Source organism: Xenia sp. Carnegie-2017, unplaced genomic scaffold (genome assembly GCF_021976095.1).
Source record: "Xenia sp. Carnegie-2017 unplaced genomic scaffold, XeniaSp_v1 HiC_scaffold_17, whole genome shotgun sequence".
Lineage (NCBI taxonomy): Eukaryota > Metazoa > Cnidaria > Anthozoa > Malacalcyonacea > Xeniidae > Xenia > Xenia sp. Carnegie-2017.
In genome coordinates, this window is record NW_025813479.1 from 269,954 (window position 1) to 287,890 (window position 17,937).

Below are 17,937 nucleotides of genomic sequence, written 5' to 3' on the forward strand. Positions count from 1 at the left end.
ATGTTTTGGTTTTGTAGGTGGTCTCTTTAGTCTCCATAAATATCTATTAAAAATAGTTCACGTTGTTTACATAATTATTCAAGTATTTCTAATCACAGTTTTGCAGTTGGAAATCTATTTTTGCCATTCGGGTGAAGTTATCAGATCAAACTGTTTCCCGTCTATTTTTGAAAGGAAATATATCGAATTCCTTGAGACGATGTTACTATAAATTTTCTTTGAAAGCTTTTTATATCTACATCGGTCAGAAAATAAAGCGTGCATTCTATGTAAGTACCTCTCAAGAAAAGTTAAAAATAGTTTTTTATTCAAATAATAAAATATTTCTGTCAAGTATAATAGCAACATTTTATTTGTCAATAAATATCACACAATTCGCGGAATGGACTCCGTATGAACTATATGATGTCAGCAAAAGTAAAGCACTTTGATAAAATATGAAAATACGAGTCTTTTTTCAGTCATGTAAAAGCTGGCTGATTTTCGACCATCAATTTTGTTGAAGCATTGAAGTGGCAAAGATAGATTCTCATGCAAGACATCTCTTTACGATAAGAACAACTGTTTTCAGTTGAACGGTTGAAGTAAAGTCCTTCTTCAGAGGATTGAATCCAAGATTATTGAACTCTTCAATTAGCTAATAAGGGATTCAAAACGCTGAATTGAAAATTCTATTTAAGCTGTTGAAAATCACTTCTTGTTGCATAAAATTATATTTAGTTGCAAAAAGGTTATTCGTATCGAACACAAAGAAGCTTTTTGAAAAAGTCGATTTGAATTTGCTTGAAACTTAATACTTCTAGTGCAGATCAAAGTCCCAATAATATACAGTCAGTAGCTACACTGGGTCCAAAGGGAGTTAAATCGACTTAAAACTAGTTTGCTGTGTTTACTGTTTACAAAGTTTCAAGCACACTTGTTTTTAGGATTTGAAGGTCATATCGAGTTCAACTACGACCAGACTTTTTATTCAACGAGAATCTTACCTGCCGAGCTTAAATTGTTTATGAATTGAAATTTCCGTACTCTTTTCTACTCGTTTAAACATGTATTTAGATTTTGGTAAGCAGTTTGATGTATTTATGACCATTTTACGTTGAGTCGAAGTTGACAAATTTTAACTCCAAAAGTCGTCCTCGAGAGCAAACCTTTTTTTGGCCACTATGTTTGCTCATTTGACGTCATAAGTAATACGGAAGTCGACAGTGAAATAGTAGGAAGCTTTAGCAAAGACTACAAGTACGACTACGAGTACGATTTACGTCATTTTGGCGCAAAAACATTGTTGCGACAACAAAAACACGTAGCCGTCATCAATCTGAGTACGATGTTTTGTAAAAAATTCGTAGTCGCGACTACGATGTTTTTTTAAGCAAAGAAAGTAGATATATTTCTTCATTCTGTAAGAAATTGTCGACAGTACTATTTTCGAGCATCCAGGCTTTAATTTAGAACCTTTTTGAGCGCAGATGTACATTAAAAAGGAAAATATGACCTGCAAAACTTTCATATATTTCGAACGCAAAGTGAAAGGTAAACAAACAATAAAATAGTACAAATATCGTACATAAAACTTAAAATAGGGAAGATTTTTCACTCTAAAGAGTCCTATATTCTCGCAAAATCAGTATTACCTATTTGTTGATATCATTATTAACAAATCGAGCCGTAGCTGCTTCGCAAACGTCGGTATTTTTCAAAATAAAAAGGTTCGTTCTGTTGTTTATAGCTAAAACAAAATTTTGATGACGCGACAACGACAACAAACTTTCTCGTGCCATTCCCTTACACGGTCAAACTTCGTACTCGTTGTCGTATTCGTACTCTTGCTAAAGATCCCTAATATCTACTGTCATGTCGAGAATGTGTACTTGCAATGACGTCAATGCAGCAAACATGGCTGCCAAAAAAATTACACAAGAATTGTTTAAAATGGTCAAAAATCGCCACTTTGACGGCTATAAAATCAGTTTGAAAATACCAACTTCAAATCTGTTTGCATAAAATGATTTTGTGTGTGTACTCGCTTTTAAATTAGCCAATAAAACAGAGTACAAATACTTCACTGCACTTTAAGGCCACAAATTATGTTTATGTTTTATATTCAAGCTTATATTTATTCTTTTGGTATTCACAATCCCTCAATTTTCGCCTAAACATACATTTTGCTTTCCAAAATGTTTTTGTTACTCATTTGCACATTTCAAGAAAGCAAAAGTCAAAAGATAAAAAGGCAAATTTCCAAATCGCAATGCACACAATAATAATCACAACTTAACTAATTGATACTCTACTGAAGTATTTAATGGTTTACCTGAAGAGAGAGACCATCATATGATGATTAATTGATCATTGATGACACGCGTTCTCACGATAAAATAAAATTTCTTTCAATAACACTTGATAAAAAGAACGTATAGTGTACGTGATTTGGATGTATGTTTAACTTTGCGATGTATTATTTCAGATTGAATAAACTTGAAATTTGTCGGTTGCTGTAAATTCCGAGTAACAGCTCTTGAATTGAGTTGTGTTTTCTGTCGAAAACATTGCTTTGAAGACTGTCGAGCAATTGATTTTAGAAACTGTAAAGAATTCTAAATACGTCTGTACCTCTGAATTTAGGGTCAGTGAACTGTTTTCAATTCACAAATACAGTCCTGTTATGCAAATGAAAAGCACTATTATTCACATCTAAAGCCTCTTTTGTTTTTGAAGGGAGGAAATACAGAAACATTTGCATAAAAGGATTAAATTAACAGGCTGGTAATTCTCAATTGTAAATCTTTTTTGTACAAAACGGGCTTTAAACGTTTGTCATTTAAAACAGCTCGCTACCCTCCATCTACCTTTTGTCATTAATATTTTTCTTTTTCAGAATATAAAGCAGTATATATTTCTTGTTCGATTCTTTGGATAAGTTCGATTACAAAAATATTTCTTTTGAAGTTGGATGTAATACATTTTCATTCCATACAAACCTTATCATCTTTTGAACAGCTAAACTGACTGACGTTTGATCACAGTATAGAAGCAAACAGTAGTCACACTACATTGTGCAACTTGATGCTGTATATTTAACAAGATTACTGGCTTTGGCTAGCCATGTGAGGGCTCCTATTAGTCAAAGAAAGCAATTGACTGGCTGCCACTATGCTACTCACATGCGTAAATGAGATATGAGCTACAAAAAAATTCATTAGAGCGGGACTACTGTTTGTTTCTATACTGTGGTTAGACATTGGTAAAAATTGTAATATATGTGGTGTGAAACTACTTTCTTGACAGTGAAAACCCGCTCAAATTTTCACCGTGTTCGATGACATTTGTATTATGAACTGAAATATTGACTAAGATCCTTCACCAAAATCATGCAACATGGCGGCCATGACGTAACTAGCAGACCAGAGGAATAGGAAATTCAAAAAAAAGACAACGACAAATATAAACGGGGTGTTTGTAAGAATTTGCCACACTAATTGTGAACACTAAAATTAACCAAATCTTGCTTTATGGACGGTGAAAGGTTTTCACTGGTCAAAACAGTGTTAATCAAGCGTTTTTGGGACGGCTCTGTCTCAGTTTACCGCTTAGATTGCGGTTGGATTTAGGGTTTCCAGTTAACATGCATTAAAGAAAACCGACTCATCATGCTCATTTGCTATAGTCGTCCTGTAAATTTAAGTTACCCGCTTTTCTACTCAATCATTTTAAACAAGAAAATTGTCCAATACATGTTTATTAACACAGCAACAAAATTATAGTAATAGTTTCTATAGGACAGGACATGAACACAAGAGGAGAAAAGTGCATCATGTCTAATGGAGCACTGTAGTCAGGGGGAGATTGAAATGAATTGGCCGTCATTAATCAACTACAGTTATCCGTACACTAATGGCTGTAATTTCAATAAAAAATTTCCATGTAACCTCACGTAGACCAATCGAGAAATAGAAAAGATACACAGAATATGGCGCATTATCTACGAGACTGCATATTAAGTCTTCAGCTTTTATTTTATCATTAAATTGAAATTATTTAAAGATAATACGATTACATATACAATAACTAAATACGAGGTTCTTAAAATGTTATGAATTGTGCACTTTATCAGTGTGAATGTGCAATATTTACTGTTAATTGTAATAGATTTACTGCTGCTTTGGTGGAAATTGTTGACTAAGCTCAGTAAAAATTGGCTATATAAATTTACGTAATTTAGTCAAAAAGCTATACCTCGTGCCTTCATTGCTGTCAGGATCATCCTATCTTGTCTGCAAGTAACATTAAAACGTGATTAATGATAAGGAAAAGAAGGAATGACTTTTTGCAAGTCAAGACAAATTCAACACTGTTATCGAAGAACATTTAAGACCGTCTAAATAAATGTTGGCGGCTGTTTTATACGCAAGAGTTCGGTAGAAAAATTGGACGTTTTTAAAATTTCTTTGCTGAAGCTTTACGAGCAGCAATTAATTGACCGTTACCTGAGACAACTAACAAGCAAAAAAACTTTGTTTACCGTATGATTCTACGAAAACAGTTAGAATAGTCGTTCCCGTTTTCCATAAAACAATAGTTAATTCAAGCTTAGCCCTCTTCAATCGTCATCTCATAGAAATCTGAAGCTCGTAATTCAATTGTAAGTAGAGAAATTTCGCTGAAATTGTAAATAGACAATTATTTGTTTTTAGGTACAGTTATCGTAGATGACGCTAAATTTATTTTTAACAAAGATATTTTCTCATTAAATAATACATAGTTCGACGAGACTTTAAATATATAGCAAACTATAATTATCTATTTTCAAGGTGTATAAAGCTCTCATTTTTTTTCCTCACTCATGAAATTGTACGCTCATTTGGTGAACAGCATGTTCTGCATCGTATGTGGGTGAAACCACGTGTTATCTCGACACCGGCGAGTGTCAGAATACTTGGAAATTTCTCTCTCATACGGAAAACTGTCTTCGGCACAATATTGGGGGTGGGGGCGGCGGCGGCAACTATTCATATATGCATCTTCTACCTTAGAAGCTTCTATTGAAATCAATTTTGGTTATGGATTACCAAAGATTAAAGCATACGAATATATATATTTATTATTTAATATATGAAGATGTGTTAATCTAAAAATAAAACGGCGTTAAATAAACCTTTATCGTTCTGGCTGCTTCAAAAATTTTATTTCCGGCTGTCATATGATTAATTTTTGTACTTTTATTTATTTTTGGTATTATAGACTTGTCGACCACCATAATGTTTTTACTATGGACGCAACATATGTATAAATGGTCACTTACAATCCAAGCCTCGACGAACAAAATCAATGCAGAAAGGAAGAAAAGGACCTAGAAAGAATGAAGAGAAAACGAGTGAATAAATAAGAGAACTTCAGACGAACTTCTGAAAAAAACTAAGTGTCTTGTCGTTTTCAATAATTAACGAACAATTTTTCGTAATGAAGACATATGTAGCTGAAACTTACTGAAGGGGTCACAAGACTATCACAGTCGACAGATTTATGCGACTCTTCAAGAAAACGGCAAAAAGTCTTGCGTCCTTCTGGAGTTTCCCTCTCTTCATTTCTGTAGTAATGAAGCGTTACAACCAAATATATGCAAGGTACGAGCAGCAAGAGGGCGATACAACTTTTGATCCAGAAAATCTTAAAGTCACAAAAAGAAGTTGCAAGATTTTACATATCTGTCGTAGAATTTCATTACATATATAGCAGGCTTTGTTATTGCACATGATGAAATGGGGATGAAATAGTAAAGTTTCGTGTTTTGTTTCTCTATCGAAAATAATTAACAATTTTAAGATTACTTACCATTGTACGTGAATTGGTACGGGCATTTTCTATAATCTTGACAATAAGAGCAAACAGAAATGGAAAAATGACGCTCATTCCGTATTCCAAGTTTTTGTCTTTTTAAGCCATTACTATATACAATGTTACTGTTCAATGAAGTAGAAAGTTGAAATTCTTTACATAGAAGAACGAGAGAGGGACCTTGCCTTAAATTGTCTGCTCTCCATGTATACAATAAGCGCCATATAAACGTTGATGAGTTCTCAAACCATAACCTTAAACAGGTAGGAGTATATTTTCAACGCTCGCCTTCTTATCGACTAAAGTAGCCGTACTCTATAGTTGCTATAAGGACGACGATGTTTCATTTTCACAGGCTAAATTACCATTGACATCGATTTCATTGGTTTTTTCAACCATTGACATGTTTAAGTTTGTCTTGAGCAATTCTTTGCATGAAGTTCTCACATTCACGGTTGCGTTAACGGTAATTTTCTGATTGATTGACTCCGAGTACAGACTGTCATTTGTGCTTGAATTCGTGCTCAGAGTTGACGAAAGTTGTTTTTTCCTCAACTGAACGCCGGCCACGTCATTTGTATTGACCTTTGACGTCAGTTTCTCGCTATCCCTTTTCCCGCTTTCTTTTAACAATTTAAATCCCTTGGTGTACCTTACATTACTTATCTTACTCCTTGAAGTTCTTGTACTTCTTCTTATTTTCTTCTCTTGGTGTTTTTTGTTCGATCCCTTTCTTGACACGTGACTCCTAACTCTGTTTTTACGATCTTTGGTGTGTCCTTCTGGACTTCTTGCCCAGCTTATCGAGTCCAAAGGCTTTCTGTGCAATCTTGCTGTGTTTGTGCTTGGCCTATGGCTTGTTCTGGGCTTCGACTTTTGTAAGATTTCCCGAGCTTGGCATTTTAAGCCCTTTTCATTTTGTAGCGAAGTTCTAGAGTCGTTCCAATTGGAGCTGATGGATTTCTGCAGGTTCTGTTTATTGTGAGTCTTCCGTTTTATCCAGCGATGTTTGAGAGCTTGAGCAGCGGTCAAACGCTTCGCAGGCTCAACAACAAGCAACGATCTGATGAAGGTCTTTGCCTCGTCGGAAACCGCATTCCACGGCTGAAAAGGAAAAGAAGTAGTTGACGTCAGATGTTTACAGGTATCATTCATATGAATCGTGAGCCATGTGTAGAAAATCTAATCTTCTTAACTACAGCTATAAAGTCAACATACATTTATCGTAAACAAAGTTGTTTACAAAGCGATAGGTTTAAACTAGTAGCTAGCATTCACATGAGCGTTGTATAATCAAAAAATAAAAGTTCCATCAATGTTTACAGAAAAAATATGTTAAATTAAGCAAATAGTCATACAAATGTTGAAATATAAGCACAGAAAGCATAATTTATAACAGTGGAAAGAATTGCAAATGAAAAATAAATGCTTCCAATGATGTTGGGCCCTCGTACAGAAATGACAATTTTTCATCATTGTGTTCCGTAAAATTAATCTCCATTATCATCGTATTCGATAAAGGATTAAACAACCCACACAACAAGGGATAAAATTTTAGCATTTTACGATTTATGAAAATCGTTACGACTGAAGAATTGGGGGTAGTAAAAGCAAAAAATCTTCAACGCAAGCCTATCAGCAATAATGCAGAGTGGATAGTTCATTACATATCCTTTCATTTCATAAAACTGCTTTCTTAAGCCTCACGTATCGCTCAAAGTCCAACATGAAACAAAAGATAAGCTCGTATGAATGAAATACAACAACAAACTTCAGCGAAAATCCAGTTTAATTGTAGTGAGCATCGCACTCAACACTCATTGGTTATCACTTCTGTCCAGAACTCGCGCATGCGCAAATGACTGCAATCATTGATTGCGTAATTGCGAAGAGAAACTTTGTACTTTGATTTATGGGCATTGTTTCAATTCACTCAAAATCGTTTGCATATGGAAAGCTCATGGTTGATCACGAAACGTTTTGCGGCCTTGTTGAAACTATTTGCTTATGACGCGCTAAAGAAATTAAATCGCACGCACGCACTCACTTTAATGACACCACATTCCACGTGTCCTATTGTTTTAAATCTGTTTTCAAAACACGCTTTTTTAATTTGATCTGCTCGCCAATGCGCTGTAATGACCGGTTACACTGAGTGTCAAGTTCAAAAATTCAAAGTATTTTAATATTTGGTAATTGTGACATAATGTTCTAGAACCAACTTTAAACATGGTTACGAGGGAAAGAAAATAATTTGTAGCTAATATGACCATGCATTAATTAATTAAAGGCCAAAAAGGTTAGTTAATCTCATGGGAAAATAAGTTCGTCGTATATGATGGAGATACTTTGACTCAATTATAGAAGCATTTCAAAGCTGTTGAAAGCAAAGAGAACGCCTTATCTATACGCGATGCGCTGCCCACATGATCATGCCGAAACTTCTCAAAGAACATTTTGTTTTCAAATTTCACCTTATTGAACAAAGAATTTTATTTCAACATCCGGGAAAATCGATGATTTGTAAAGAATTTGATATATACCCCACTTTCAGCCAAAACACACAAGAAAACAAGAAAAACACTATTTATTTTAAACCGGAATCGATCTGCAGACGTGAAAAGATAGCCTGAAACTGTATAAAATGATTTCGTTTCGGATAAGTTGTCATCCCGATAAGCCAGCCATTTCAGTAACGGAAATTGGGAAAGACAAACTATAATCTTCCTGTGGTGATAGTTCATATTTTGATACACCGACAGCACGAAAAGCAGCAAAAACAAACCTAAAATTACGAGAAACGCGAGAAGGGCAATTATTTCATCCATATGACATTGCTTGACCGTTTTCAAAAATATGAAAATTTGCGGAAAGATTTGAATAAATAAACAAACTCGATGAAAACACAAAAATGCCGTCACATTTTTTATGGCTACAAAACGCGTTCACCTGCTGATTTTGTGTAGAAAAACGGAAAAAATACTCAAAGAAAAGTTGTTTTTCGACTTAATAATTGGTACAGTCTGGCAATTAGTCTAGGTTTTTCTAAAAACACTGAGAAGTCTTATCTTCAGCCGATTGTTTGTCCGAATTGAGAATCGATAGCGCTTCCCACGAAGATTCAAAAAAATCTTCTAAAAACAAATATAAGTCAGGCTCTCTGAGAAATATCTTCCTTTAATTGCGACTAATTTCATAATGTCTATCTTTTATGTAAACAGGGCCTAAAAGTTTCTGCGGCTTCTTAAGTTTCCGAGAATTTGGAGCAAAGTTTAAACCATTTGTGAATAAGCGTCACATAGTCTGGTGATCAGTTTTTTTGAAAAATATGATACATCTGAGTAATAACTTGTCCTTTTGGCAAAATACAGAAAAATAGTTTCTCATAAAACACCCACGTTTTAAAGTCTGAAATCTTGCTAAGCACCGTAGAAATTTGAAATGAGGAATTTGTAAATCTAGCTCAGCTTAGCAAGGAACCTGTTCTATGTCAAAACAAGCTCTTTCGTTCTCTACTTCATTTCTCGAATTCTCTGATCTCTGCGGGGTTAAAATTGCCCAAAGGGAAGGTTGATGAGTCTAAACACAAACTTGAAACTGAGACATTATTTTTACGGTTTCTAAAGGACTTCCTGAAGTTTGATGTTTAGTTCTATATAGCTCAGTTATCCCATTGCAAGTCAACGAAAAATTAAATTTCACTGCACATAGTGTGCAAGAATCATCGAGATGTAATCTTATTTGGCCGGCAAAAAACACGACTGGCTTTCATGGACAATAACTTTGGATGCAAGAGATTTCAACCCACGCGTTTCCGGGAATTATTTGGCCAAATTCACTCGAATTTTCAAAGCCAAAAAACAACGGTACATACAAATAGTATTCCTAAAAATCACAACATTAAATGCAATTTGTTGTTATGATGTTGATGCATTCAGCTTCTTACTCTTTTCACATCAACGGTTCTAGCAACAGTCAGCTACAATTAGACTTCCTAAATAACGTCAAATTTGACAAGGTTTTTCCTACATTGATCAACAACCCTTATCTTACAATGAGATATTCGATATAGGAAGTATTTAAGACACTTTCCTAGATGACAACGAAAAAAAATTTGCACGTTTCTTCATTAAAATTGTCTCAGTGGACGAGGCTTTAAATTTCCTGTTTGTATCCAACTTCCATCTCTCACAACTGAAGTTTTAAGAGATAAGTTTACAAACAAGAGTATTCTTTGCAGATAACATAAGTTCAACGGTTTTATACACATATGTGCAACAAGAGACGAAAAAAGGATTTTTTCAAGTTAAGGCTGTTAACAGATACATGGCAGTATTCAACATTTCAAAGGCAAAGGGGGGCGAGACTTTAAACATTTTTTAAACATAATCGATGGAAATCATTGAACATGCTAAAATCCTAGCTTACAAAAAGGATTCAATATATAGTTTTGAGAAGGTGTGCTTAAATTTTCTTCGCCATGTTGTAAAATGAGCGTGTGATATCCTTGTTACATTGTAAGTTCCTCATGGCGAATATTTAGAGGAAATTATTTCATTCGCTTTTGTTTTATGCTCAGGAAATGAAAAAGAATTTTTTCGAAAATTACATTCGCATTTTTTGCAGATACTGACGTCATTATCTTGAGCATCTCGAGCGATTTTAAAAAGGTTTCCAACACTGTTTCAACCAGCCTGAATCATTTTATTTGTTTCAAAATCAAGCAATAGGTAATACAAGCAACGACAATGTAAATGGTTAAATCAAAGTCGACATATGTTTCATATCGTACATTACTTTAAACGTACTGAAGTGACCTGACGGAAGTTGAATTACCCTTTATGCCTTCAGCACATTAAGAAAACAGATTTTTCTTTTCTGTAAGGTTGAACAGTGGTTTCTTTATCGTGTGATGTGTATTGAAACGCTTGATTTGCACGATTCGCAGGTATTTCTTTTTCAACTGGCAACTCAAGAAACACACAAAAACCTGTTGATCACGCAAAACTGGCGTTAACTCAATTAGTTATGCAATGATATTATGTTCAGTATTACAGTATGGTACGAGTTAGTCTTTAGCTTGCTCATTTGAACTCGACAGAATTGATGATTCATTTGCCTGCTTATTAAAAAGTTAAGAAATATTGCGTTTATCTTCGTAGCTGTCTCAAGCAACCCTTATATGGAAGGAATGAAGGAATGTTTTGTCTTTTAGATAGACGTCTATACTATGACCAAATGATCGAAAACGCTTTGTGCAATTAGCAAAACCAGTGAAATGTAGAAAACAGTTGCGATGAACTGTTTTTCATGATTTTATGATGAAGATATTAATAGCGACAAGTGCATTCTTTAACACGACAAGTTTACTCCCACGTCTTTACAGACACAATCTTTTAAAAGGCATGCATGTTTTTGTGCAACTTTTCTTTTCTATGGGGGATCCTTTTTAACACGTACCAAAGCATCGGTAAAATTACACGTTAAACATGCTTACCTCCTCTTCAAAAGAGTACTTGCAAAAGCAAATCATTCGCAATGTGGACAGAATGTTTCCATTGAGCGGGAAAGGCAGGCGGCCGCTCAGTACGATGTATGCAATCACACCCATTGACCACATATCAACTGCATTGGTGTAATGCGCGCGAGTGATGACTTCTGGTGCCATGTACTCCACAGTACCACAGTCCGTCTTCATGAGGTAATTTGCAGGATTTTGAGACGAGTCACTCATGGCAGAAAGACCAAAATCCGTAATAATAATCCTCGAATTGCTTCCAGGATGATAGTAAAGGATGTTTTGTGGTTTGAGATCTCGATGGGTGATACCATTGGAGTGCAGGTAGCGTAGACCATCGAGGATCATGTACAGAACATGTGATGCATCGCGTTCATTGAAGTTTCCCAACAGGGAAATCCTGTCCATAAGCTCTCCACCAGTAGCCAAATCCATTACAAGATAAAGCCGGCGTGTTGTTGCGTAAACTTCGTACAAACGAATGACATACTTATGGTTGACTTTCCTCAGGATTTGCAACTCGACTTTTGATTTAGCGCGAATGTCTGGCGTCAGTTCAATCACTTTAATTGCGTAAGGCATTTTGTTGTGTTTGTCCTGAGCTCTAACGACATGACCAAACTCTCCTTACCGATGGAAGTGAATATTTCATATCGCTCTTTGATGAACTGATTAACATAAACGGCGCGTTTGTCAAGACCTCCATCGGTAACTCTGCTGTAAACTTGCTCAATCTTCGCTTCGTTTTTCCATCTCTCTCGACTGCTGGTTGAGATAGGTTCAATTTGTTTACTACGAGTAACACAACTGCCCATTATTGAGATAGTATCATCGAAGGATGCTTGGGATTTCGGTGGAATGAAAGCTTGTATTATGTGCTCTCATAAAAGCCTTACAAAGATGTATCTACTTTCATGCGCGTGATTTCAACACTTTGTACGCGCTTATTTCCGTATTTGTGAATAATACGACATCGATCGATACGGTCAACACATTTCACCGTCAGAGAGTAAGTGCTAAACTCGAATGCCCAGTGGTTTTATTACAAATTGCTTGGCTACATCACAGTAGGTCATACAGGTCAAAGGTTTCCCAACAATCGACGTTGATTGGAGAAATACTCACCAAAACTAGCACACACCTACTTTAAACAGAGCTGTAGGGCTGCTTAACACACGTTGCTTTAATTACCGTTCATAATTTATAAACACGAGTTGCTGCTATGTGCGTAAGAACGTGCTGGCGTAGTATTTCGTGTTTATATACCCCTTGAGGTAGTGATTGAAAAATTTAGCATATCCGGATGAGTCGGAAGAAGCGCAACAATGTATCTGTCCTTACGTAACGGCTTCAAAATATCTCACTGCGTTTTAACAGCGTCAAACAAAAGACACCGACGTTGATTTGATCAGCAAGACTTTATGTCTCGCGCAAATGCTTAAAGATAAGATTTTCGTAATGGAAGAATTTGTTGCGCAAATGAAAATGTCGGCAGTTATGATGAGAAGAAAATGCTTTAGGGTGAAAGAGTTCGACGATGTTTTGAAGCATAGCAGTAACAGAACGTCCCATTTTGCGACAATGCCAAAGTCTTTCTAAAGATACAAATCTAAAAACAATAGAAAACCGCCATTGTTTTGTCTTTGGCGATTTCCATGATACAGTTTTGTCATAAAAATATTCTGTATTGTCTAAACGCATTACAATGGTATTTGCTGACGTAAGTTTTTGTATAGAGTTACCTGGAAAGAATTTCCATACAGCGGGATGTCACGCGGATTAGAAAACAATACGTCTTTGGTAAATGGTTCGCTTCGCAATGGTAGACACCACAATAGGATAATATAAAATGGAATGCGTTGGCTTTGTGATTATTGATTATAAGGAAAGTCATAAAGTCATTGGTTGATGCAAATTTTATCAAAAATGGTGGAAATTTTTTTGAGGGTTTAATTGATCAACTACATTTTCCAATAACTATTTTTTTTCGGAAAGCAACGATTATGAGAACAGCTAAACAGCAGAGTATGCTGACATGTAAATTTACAAAAAGAAGCTTTGTAAATATATATTGATGTTTTGGTTTTGTAGGTGGTCTCTTTAGACTCCATAAATATCTATTAAAAATAGTTCACGTTGTTTACATAATTATTCAAGTATTTCTAATCACAGTTTTGCAGTTGGAAATCTATTTATTGCCATTCGGGTGAATTTATCAGATCAAACTGTTTCCCGTCTATTTTTGAAAGGAAATATATCGAATTCCTTGAGACGATGTTACTATAAATTTTCTTTGAAAGCTTTTTATATCTACATAGGTCAGGAAATAAAGAGTACATTTTATGTAAGTACCTCTCAAGAATAGTTAAAAATAGTTTTTTATTGAAATAATAAAATATTCCTGTCAAGTATAATAGCAACATTTTATTTATCAAGAAATATCACATAATTCGCGGAATGGACTTCGTATGAACTATATGATGTCAGCAAATGTAAAGCACTTTGATAAAATATGAAAATACGACTCTTTTTTCAGTCATGTAAAAGCCGGCTGATTTTCGACTATCAACTTTTTGAAGCCTTAAAGTAGCAAAGATAGATTCTCATGCAAGACACCTCTTCACGATAAGAACAACTGTTTTCAGTTGAACAGTTGAGGTAAAGTCCTTCTTCAGAGGATTGAATCCAAGATTATTGAACTCTTCAATTAGCTAATGAGGGATTCAAAACGCTGAATTGAAAATTCTATTTGAGCTGTTGAAAATCACTTCTTGTTGCATAAAATTAACTTTAGTTGCAAAAAGGTTATTTGTATCGAGCACAAAGAAGCTTTTTAAAAAAAACGATTTGAATTTGCTTGAAACTTAATACTTGTGCAGACAACGTCACAATAACATTCAGTCAGTAGCTACACTGGGTCCAAAGGGAGTTGAATCGACTTAAAAGTAGTTTGCTGTGTTTACTGTTTACAAAGTTTCAAACACACTTGTTACCAGGATTTGAAATTCATATCGAGTTCAACTACGACCAGACTTTTCATTCAACGAGAACCTTATCTGTCGAGCTTAAATTGTTTATGAATTGAAATTTTCGTACTCTTTTCTATTCGCTTAAACATGTATTTAGATTTTGGTAAGCAGTTTGATGTATTTATGACCATTTTACGTTGAGTGGAAGTTCACAAATTTTGACTCCAAAAGTTGTCCTCGAGAGCAAACCTTTTTTTGGCCACTATGTTTGCTCATTTGACGTCATAAGTAATACGGAAGTCGACAGTGAAATAGTAGGAAGCCTTAGCAAAGACTACAAGTACGACTACGAGTACGATTTACGTCATTTTGGCGCAAAAACATTGTTGCGACAACAAAAACACGTAGCCGTCATCAATCTGTTTTGTAAAAAATTCGTAGTCGCGACTACGATGTCTTTTTAAGCAAAGAAAGTAGATATATTTCTTCATTCTGTAAGAAATTGTTGACAGTACTATTTTCGAGCATCCAGGCTTTAATTTAGAACCTTTTTTGAGCGCAGATGTACATTAAAAAGAAAAATATGACCTGCAAAACTTTCATGTATTTCGTACGCAAAGTGAAAGGTAAACAAACAATAAAGTAGTACAAATATATCGTACATAAAACTTAAATAGTGAAGACTTCTCAGTCCAAAGAGTCCTATATTCTTGCAAAATCAGTATTACCGATTTGTTGATATCATTATTGACAAATAGAGCCGTAGCTGCTTCGCAAACGTCGGTATTTTTCACAATAAAAAGGCTCGTTCTGTTGTTTATAGCTAAAACAAAATTTTGACGAAGCGACAACGACAACAAACTTCCTCGTGCCATTCCCTTACACGGTCAAACTTCGTACTCGTTGTCGTATTCGTACTCTTGCTAAAGATCCCTAATATCTATTGTCATGTTGAGAATGTGTAGTCGCAATGACGTCAATGCAGCAAACATGGCTGCAAAAAAATTACACAGGAATTGTTTAAAATGGTCAAAAATCGCCACTTTTGACGGCTATAAAATCAGTTTGAAAATACCAACTTCAAATCTGTTTGCAAAAAATGATTTAGTGTGTGTACTCGCTTTTAAATTAGCCAATAAAACAGAGTACAAATACTTCGCTGCATGCATCGGCACTTTAAGGCCACAAATTATGTTTTATCTTTTATATTCAAGCTTATATTTTTCTTTTGGCATTCAAATCCCTCAATTTTCGCCTAAACAAACATTTTGCTTTCCAAAATGTTTTTGTTACTCATTTGCGCATTTCAAGAAAGCAAAAGTCAAAAAATAAAAAGGCAAATTTGCAAATCGCAATGCACACAATAAACACAACTTAACTCGTTGATACTTTACTTTAGTGTTTAAATGTTTACCTGAAGAGAGAGACCATCACATGATGATTAGTTGATCATTGATGACACGCGTTCTCACGATAAAATAAAATTTCTCTCAATAACACTTGATAAAGACACAGTATAGTGTACGTGATTCGGATGTATGTTTAACTTTGCGATGTATTATTTCACATTGAATAAACTTGAAATTTGTCGGTTGCTGTAAATTCAGTGTAACAGCTCTTGAATTGAGTTGTGTTTTCTGTAGAAAACATTGCTTTGAAGACTGTCGAGCAATTGATTTTCGAAACTGGAAAGAATTTCAAATACGTCTGTAGCTCTGAATTTAGTGTCAGTGAACTGATTTCAGTTCACAAATACAGTCCTGTTATGTAAATGAAAAGTATTATTATTCACTTCTAAAACCTCTTTTGTTTTTGAATGGAGAAAATACAGAAAAATTTGCATAAATCGATTAAGTTAAAATGCTGGTAATTCTCAATTGTAAATCTTTTTGTACAAAACGGGGCTTAAACATTTGTCATTTAAAACAGCTCGCTACCCTCCCTCTACCTTTTGTCATTAATATTTTTTTTTCAGAATATAAAGCATTATATATTTCTTGTTCGATCCTTTAGCTAAGTTCGATTACTAAAATATTTCTTTTGAAGTTGGATGTAATAAATTCTTATTCCATACAAACCTTATCATTTTTTAAATAGCTAAACTGACTGACGTTTGATCACAGTATAGAAACAAACAGTAGTCTCACTCCATTGTGCAACTTGGTGCAGTATATTTAATTAGCTTACTGACTGTGGGTAGCCATCTGAGGGCTCCTATTGGTCAAAAAAACAATTGACTGGCTGCCACTTGCTAATAACATACGTAATAAGATATGCGCTACACAAAAAATTCAATGGAGTGGGACTACAGTTTATTTCTATACTGTGGTTTAACATGTGAAACTACTCTCTTGACAGTGAAAACGCGCTCGAGATTTCACCGTGTTGGATAACATTTGTATTATGAACTGAATTATTGACTAAGATCCTTCACCAAAATCATCCAACATGGCGGCCAGGACGTAACTAGCAGACCAGAGGAAAAGGAAATTCAAAAAAAAAGACAACGACAAATATAAACGGGGTGTGTGTAAGAATTTGCCACACTAATTGTGAACACTAAAATTAACTAAATCTTGCTTTATGGACGGTGAAAAGTTTTCACTGGTCAAAACAGTGTTAATCAAACGTTTTAGGGACGGCTCTGTTTCAGTTTACCGCTTAGATTGCGGTTGGAGTTAGGGTTTCCAGTTTACATGCATTAAAGAAAACCGACTCATCATGCTCATTTGCTATAGTTCTCCTGTAAATTTAGGTTACCCGCTTTTCTAATCAATCATTTTAAACATGAAAATTCTCCAATATGTGTTTATTAACACAGCAACAAAATTATAGCAAGAAAAGGAAAGTGCATCATGTCTAATGGAGCACTGTAGTCAGGGGCAGATTGAAATGAGTTGACCGTCATTAATCAACTACAGTTATCCGTACACTAATGGCTGTAATTTCATTTAAAAATTTCCATGTAACCTCTCTTAGACCAATCGAGAAATAGAAAATGTACACAGAATATGGCGCATTATCTACGAGACTGCATATTCAGTCTTCAGCTTTTATTTTATCATTTTATTCCAATTATTTAAAGATAATACCACTATATATACAATAATTAAACAAGAGGTTCTTAAAATGTTATGAACTGTGGGCTTTATCCGTGTGAATGTGCAATATTTACTGTTAATTGTAATAGATTTATTGCTGCTTTGGTGGAAATTGTTGACTAAGCTCAGTACAAATTGGCTATATAAATTTACGTAATTTAGTCAAAAAGCAATACCTCGTGCTTTCATTGCTGTCAGGATCATCTTATCTTGTTTGCAAGTAACATTAAAACGTGATTAATGATAAGGAAAACAAGGAATGACTTTGTTTGTAAGTCAAGACAAATTCAACACTGTTATCGAAGAACGTTTAAAACCGTCTAAGTAAATGTTGGCGGCTGTTTTATACGCAAGAGTTGGGTAGAAAATAGGACGTTTTTAAAATTTCTTTGCTGAAGCTTTACAAGCAACAATTAATTGACCACTATCTGAGGCAACTAACAAGAAAAAAACCTTTGACTATAGTATGATTCTACAAAAACAAACGGAAACGTTTGTTTTTTCTCAAACGGAG

General features: G+C 34.8%; 1 protein-coding gene across 3 annotated transcripts; it reads right to left on the reverse strand.

Moving 5' to 3' along the window:
- Positions 1-3,723: 3,723 nt before the first annotated feature.
- Positions 3,724-12,408, reverse strand: LOC124437806 (myosin light chain kinase A-like). 3 transcript variants are annotated; one of them, XM_046987731.1, is made up of 5 exons: positions 11,333-12,408; positions 5,833-6,939; positions 5,488-5,667; positions 5,303-5,350; positions 3,724-4,274 (listed from the first exon to the last, which is right to left on the reverse strand). In XM_046987731.1, the coding sequence occupies exons 1-2, from the start codon at positions 11,933-11,935 to the stop codon at positions 6,160-6,162; spliced, it is 1,383 nt and encodes a 460-aa protein (XP_046843687.1). In that variant the 5' UTR covers positions 11,936-12,408; the 3' UTR covers positions 3,724-4,274; positions 5,303-5,350; positions 5,488-5,667; positions 5,833-6,159. The 3 variants fall into 3 exon arrangements, with proteins under 3 accessions (XP_046843687.1, XP_046843686.1, XP_046843688.1); XM_046987730.1 differs by lacking the exon at positions 3,724-4,274 and having other exon boundaries at positions 4,707-5,350; XM_046987732.1 differs by lacking the exons at positions 3,724-4,274; positions 5,488-5,667 and having other exon boundaries at positions 4,707-5,350.
- Positions 12,409-17,937: the final 5,529 nt, after the last annotated feature.

Coding starts and splice junctions, on each gene's coding strand:
- LOC124437806 (XM_046987731.1), bottom strand. CDS start 11,935: ATGCCTTACGCAATTAAAGTGATTGAACTGACGCCAGACATTCGCGCT. Junction 6,940..11,332: donor AGTACTCTTTTGAAGAGGAG/GTAAGCATGTTT, acceptor TTTCCTTTTCAG/CCGTGGAATGCGGTTTCCGA.